General features: G+C 38.9%; 1 protein-coding gene across 2 annotated transcripts in view; it reads right to left on the bottom strand.

Annotated features, from left to right (window-relative positions):
• Positions 1–66: 66 nt before the first annotated feature.
• The window catches only part of stxbp1a (syntaxin binding protein 1a), a 33,983-nt gene continuing 27,362 nt past the window's right edge, over positions 67–6,687 (bottom strand). For both annotated transcript variants that reach the window (XM_071465731.1, XM_071465732.1), the window contains one exon: positions 67–2,228. Coding sequence is in view for 1 of the 2 variants with exons in the window: in XM_071465732.1 (XP_071321833.1) it covers positions 2,146–2,228 (83 nt within the window). In the remaining variant the exon portion in view is untranslated. The remainder of the gene's footprint in view (positions 2,229–6,687) is intronic.

The raw sequence follows: 6,687 nt of genomic DNA, 5'->3' as shown, positions 1-6,687 counted from the left end.
GCGCTTTTGATTAATTTATTTGAGAGAAACTACTAAAAGCAAAGATTAAAAAAAAGTAGTTGAGCCTTTATTGTAATGGAAGCCAATTTATTAGACAGCCTTAGTACATAGTAGGTACACATGGAAGTATTGTTTGTGCTTCAACACTGGCAAACAAACAATCCCAATAAGTTAAACAGTTTCAGGACAGACTAATGTTTCATCATTATTTTTTCTCTGATAAATAATTTTGATATAAATCAATGGATTTAACAGAGTAAACCCTATACAACAGCAAATTATAATAGAAAAAAATAAACACAAAGTCAAGCGTTTGCATCACAGAAAACGCATTATAGTGCAATATACAACTTGTTTGGCCAGGAAAGAGGGAAGGAAAGGAGGAAATAAAAGTGAAAAGGGTTAAAGTTAAAGTTTAGTTTTTTCTTTTTTTGCAAAGCCATTCACCATTGGAGGGTTTTACATTGCACCAGAGGAGGAAACAGACAAAGAAAAATATAGATAATAGTTCTTTTTCCCAGCTGACCACTAACAGCTACAGCTAAAACGTCACAAACACGGCGGCTTCACATTGGCATTTTAAAAAGGAAAAGTATCACTACTTCACAGTCAGAAATATCACCAGTCAACAGTGAGACGCTAAAACAGCAACATATGGCAGATACACAACACTACTCAGTGCATGGCCCAATTAAACATCATTACTAACCAATGATAAGACTTAATCTGACAGGATACAATACTGAAATACAACTGGCCCTTTTAACATTATTCTTTAAATATCAGCAAGCAACGGCCTCTTCGACATTAAAACGTGAAGTTTCTCCGGAGAAAGGAAAAAGTTGTGGCAGGTAAATACTTCACAGTCTTGGCAGCCGGAGGAGGGATGATTCTGGCTTTTTTTTTTACAGAGCTCTTTCTTTTTTTCATCTTCTGCTCCGCCAAGTGGTTTTAAACGAATACTGAACCGAAAGTTTACTGTTCTGAGTATCAAACACTGACAACATGGCAGCTGATGTTGGCTTGGATGCTCGATGGCTTCACTGAGAAGACCCGTATCAAAACATCCACAGGAACTTATGAAGCCACTCTGTCATAGTCTACATCTCCATCTGTCGAAACATGTGCTAAGTGTGTTGCAAAGTTATACCTTCGTCAAAATATGTCTGAAAAAGACAACTTTATAACAAACGGAGGTATCACCTGCTCCTAAATATGATTAATTGACATTTCTTAAATTTTCCTACATTTTAGAGTTGTCTGTTATCTCATTAAAAGAGCAAAGTAGTAACCACTTATATAACCCACTATCCACCACATTTATCTCAGTCATTGGAGACTGAATATAATACAGATTTCTATCGCCATAGTTTTGGCAAGGTGAACCTAATAAAGTTGCAGCTATTTACAGATGAACTGGTGAGTAGTGGACGCTGCTCCAGGTGTGGTTTGAGAAGTTTCAGTGAATGTTTTTCTACGTTTTGATACTCAAAACAGGTTTTCGGTGGAGTATTCATGCTCAGCATCTTTGGAAAAAGCTAAATGCTAACTCTGCAGCTCCCAGGACATCCACACTGGATACAAACACATTAACAGTCCACACAAGTCCAAGCATGCTACTGAATATGCACAGGTCAAATGGGCAGGGGGCGACTCCTCTCTGATGAAATATATTTATATTTATATATTGCATGTTGACTGATATGACATATTTTACAACATCAACCTCTCAAACTGCACATCCCTCCTCCACCTGCTTCCAATAAAACTCACACCAAGGAGGTAATCCAAAGGAACAAACAAGAGAAAATGTCTACCTCTTACACTTTCTAGCAGGTTTCATAGCATACAATATTACATTTTGGTACTTTCAGTTCTAAATGGCCTTCTGTTCTGATATTTAAACCTTTTTAAATAAGTTTATTTAGTTGCATCCATTGTAAAACATGAGAATACTTGCAACAATTTTATTCTTTGATACAACATATATTTTTTTTTATCATCTGTCTTTTTTTCTTTTCAAGCAAGATGCATACACAATTAATGGATAGGGTGGGGTGGGCGTAGGGGGGGGTATGGAGGTAAGATGGGTAGAGGAGGGGTGTGGGTTAAGGTTGAGGAGGAGAGAGATGTGATTGGAGGATTTTAGCTTGTCACTTCCTCGTCTGGTTTGTTCATGGCCTTGAGCTGCTCCAGCAGGCTGGTGGGGGTGAAGATGTGGGTCGATCCTGGAGACACGCACACGCATAAGACATACACAAACACACACACACACACACACACACACAAATACAGAGCATTAGATCTGCACGTTTGGAAAGAAACAGATGAAAAATGTGTTTTCAGCTCTTGCTATGGATGCCTACTGTAGATGAGGACAGTCTCACATAATGTTATGTCTTACAGCTGCAGTCCCTAGTTACTCTGCTGATTCAGATCTTGCATCATAAAACAGCTTGTCACTGCTGTCCTGTAAAAAAATCTACCAGTACATATTTTAAAATCTTCTCAAAACTGCCTTGATTCTTTGAGTTTTAGACATCATTTTAGACTTTATCTTACAGAGCTGTCAACCTGTAAAGGAATATATATATATATATATATATATATATATATATACTACTTTAACTGATCTGAAAGCAAGAAATTACCCAAAACTAGAGATATGATTTGCAAGATTGACTGATAAGCCCAAATTTGTTGGTTCTCATCTCCAATTATCTTTCCATCTCTTGCTTAGATGTTTTAATCTTGCTTTGCCAGAATAAAGTACCATGTTAACTTCCTCCACTAGTGACTAATGCCTCTCCACTCTCCAGACATAGAGCTGATACAAACTCATGACGCTGTGTTAAATCACATGCAGCTGAACATTATGGAAGCACGCAGATCAGTGATGGCGCCACACAACTGACATGACTCTGTGAGCTGAAAGCGGCAGGTGGGCTGGAGGAAAACCTGCGACACCAAACCTGTCTACACAGCACAGCCAACCAGATGTTAGAAAAATGTGCACATGACCATGTAAGCCTTTACTCAAAGAGCATGCAGGAAGCTGAAAATACTGGTAGAAAACTCAAAAAAATACAGCAAAAAATTCAAAAGCAGATCTTCGCTACATGTCATGAAATTCCAAACCAGAGAGTTAGGTCTATTGTCCGCTATACATATGAATGACAATGTGAAACTCAGTAAACAGGGATGGACTCTTGTGACAGCTGAAGACACATTTCACACACAGTAAAACTTGAAAGGTGCTGACTGGAGTAAAGCAAACATTTCAGCAAATTTATCACTTCATACCAGATTTACAGATGGACAGCCGCCATCTTGGTTCTTCAAAGCAAACAGACTATTTGATTTACTCCACACACCCATTCAACATCAACAGTATTTGTCCTACATTGGTTTGTTTCTGTTGCAAAGCTGCATGTTTTTTCCAGTTTGGCCTGATTAGCTTTACCTCAAAGACATTCACCTACGATTAAAACTAAACTTGATCCTAAGAGGAAGGGGAAGTAGTTGAAGGTAAAAACAGAAGAGAAAGAGGCAAGCCCATCTCGAGTTGGGTCTTTATGGTGATGCAGGGGTCGTGGGTGGGGGGGTTTAGTGTGAGTCACAGAGGTCAGTGTTGGACTGGCCTCACCTGCTTCTCTGCTGTTCCCCAAAACACACAGCTTCGTGGGCCTTTCAGCCCCAGAAACACAACACCGTGACGTTGGTCTCCAACGCCACTAAATAACTGTACATGGCTGGGTTTAGACCAAAATAGCATAACAAAAACAAAGAGTTGTTTTAGTAAGTGATGGCCATTTTGCTCAGGAAGTGCTGAATGTGGCAGTATGTGGGGGAGCAGCCATACTGCTTGAGGTGAGAGCTGCTTACTGACGAAACCATAAAACCAAAAGTCGGTTTGTAAACGATATCGCTTTAGCAGATTAGTCAGGAATGAGATGGATGCCCAGGGCTACAATATTCTGTCTGTATGTGTGAAAATCCAGCTTTAAATGGAAATGTGTGTGTATAAGTAGACAGGCAATGGGGTGGTCAGGGATATGGAAATAGGTGTTACAAGTATGGACTGCCTCCACCATGGAGATGTTTCAAATATTACCAAACGTGTGTTTCTTAGTAGGATTTTTCTGGTGTAGAGAGGAGGAATTGTTTTTTGGAGCAGACAGCTCCATCATGTGGCTGTTTATAAAAAACACCTAAGGAGAACTTGTTAGCAACCTCTGAACCAAAGCAATAAAAGACAAATCTATATTGTCCCTTACTTAGTTCAAAAGAAATGATTTCAACTCTACACACTTCATCAAATTTAAAGCTTTTTTTTTTTTTTGTATTTCACATCAGTTTCTTTTAAAAGGTTGCCAAAGTTTTGAAGGTGTATCATTTAAATACATTCAAATAAACACAGTTTCCTATGGATGTAGTATCTAGAAACTAGTAGTGTGTGAGAACCTTGTGTAAAGGATGAGTTTTGGAAGACATAAAGTTTTCCACATTGAATGGTAGGGAGGGGGGGTAATCAGTGGTAGCTGTTGGACATGTGTGGCATCTTTATTTTTGGGTAGGTTGCTAAAGCGTATCAGGTGGAACAATGCTACATTCTCAGACTGTGTCAGCAGAGAGGCATTACACAGGCAGCTTTTTGGGAAACTGAAATTGTTTCTGTTGCCTGACTGTTTCCCATTTTGTTGCCACCAAAACTGCCCTGTGTGTAAGCAGCGCCCTTTAAATATTATCACGATGATCTGAGATTAATACCCAGAACCCTCTGCAGACGAGCCATGAGCCATGTGAGCATGTGATGGTGGGCTGAGAGAGAGGGATGCGGATGAAGTCAGAGGACGTGGGGAAGCCCTGAGAGGCAAGTAAGAGAGAAAAGTCTGGTGATCCATTTACTGAGACTGATCTAAATTGTTCTCTCTCCCATGTTTATGACTTAAAATCAGGTGGAAAAAAATGCTTTGCCAGAATAATCTTTCTAAAGTTCCTTCATTTTATTCCATCTGTGAAAACAGTTGAAAAAGAGTCTCAGTAGGTGAAAAAATATCTTACCCATTTCAGCCACAGGGGTCTGAAGTACACCACCACCCCAGGCTAAGTAGATACGAGGTGATTTTTATTTTCTCTGAGCAGTATAAAACATTTAATAAACATATTACAACATATTATAATGTAGTTGTAAGCAGATATAAGAACATGTTTAAGTTAATTAATGTGCAGCTTCTTTTATGAACAATCATAACCCCTGAGAACCCATGACCTGGTGGTATCATTTATGATGTGTTTATGCAGCAGTTTCCACTTGTGGCCTTCCATAGTGTTATAGTTATTATTAGGCTATTGTTATTACTTTTGATCATTATAATCAGATGCTAAACACAAGGTACATATATTGTGTGTTAGCAAGTTATGCAACATGACTGCCATGTCTTTCTTTTGCCTAGAAATGTATTTTTATCTGCACTAATCTTCCATTAGCGTTAGCTGTACTGTTGGTTTAAGGTATAAAGTGGACTGATTAAGAATAAGCGTCACCATTATTACAATATTCATACAATACGGCATGTAATTCTATATCAGAAATATGAATAACAATCAATATGCATACTAACTGCTTATTCTGTTGGCTGTCATTAAATGTAAAAATGATCCCGTTCCCTTAGCAAGTGTCCCACTGGTTAGGATTTTTTTGGAGAAGTGTCTCAGTTACCATGATTACGTTTCAGAAAAACTAATATTAGCTAGTTAGCTATGTGGTCGACTTCATACAGGTTGTAGCTGTTGGTTAGCAATGAACGACATGTTTTTCACTTGCTAGCTGGCAGGCTAATGGCTAATGTCAGTATAGCTAACGCTAAAGCAATAGCTATACAGACATTAGTCCTGTTTAGACTGGGGCAGTAGTGCACTTCAGCCTCTTCTGGCCAAAATGAGTATAACAACAACAAACACTTTCAAACATGACAAAGAAAAGGAACTTTTTCCTGGTAAAACTTAATTTTTTCTACTTGTTTCACAGATGAAAAAAATGAAGGACCTTGAGAAAGTTTGTCCTGGCAAAACCTTTTCTTAGGTCATTAACACAGGAGAGAAAGCTATTTAGATGAGACCTAGAAAATAGATCAGCACAATTTCTTTTTTCTCACTTGCCCTCAGGGTTTCTGTAGAAACAAAAAAACCAAAAAAACACAAAGAACAAAAGGAGAGAATCCTTCTTTGAAATCCAGCATCAATTCAAGGACCTGTCCTGAAAGAAACCAGTAACAAATCAAAGGGACTGTCTTTGCAAAGTGTTAATTAGAAAAATAATCAGACGGTTAAAAACTGATAAAGATGGATCTTGGGGGTAGATTAAATCTGGAGTGGGTGTTCAGCAGGCTCAAAGGGCCTTTGGGTGACCGTTAAGGGGCGATTTAATCCACCCAGTTGAGATGATGTGAGGAGGCAGCAGGGATCGGGTCACAACCCCCTCAGGCATGGTCACTCCTCAGCAAAGACTTTACTTGGGCTGACTCCAAATGTCCACCCTCCAGACTTACAGACATATACACTGTGACGTGCTCACCATCATCACGTCGAGTTTTTGAGGCTGCGTGAATGGAAGGCCACATCAGATGGGTGTTGCACTTCACTGCTTTAATGCTTCACTTTTATTCAATATATCTTAGTGTCTTA

The sequence above is a fragment of the Trachinotus anak genome, unplaced genomic scaffold (assembly GCF_046630095.1).
Source record: "Trachinotus anak isolate AG129_WGS33_773 ecotype Australia unplaced genomic scaffold, CSIRO_AGI_Tana_v1 ptg000028l, whole genome shotgun sequence".
Taxonomy (NCBI): domain Eukaryota; kingdom Metazoa; phylum Chordata; class Actinopteri; order Carangiformes; family Carangidae; genus Trachinotus; species Trachinotus anak.
The sequence above is the reverse complement of the archived record's forward strand: the minus strand, read 5'-3'. Positions and strand labels throughout refer to the sequence as shown.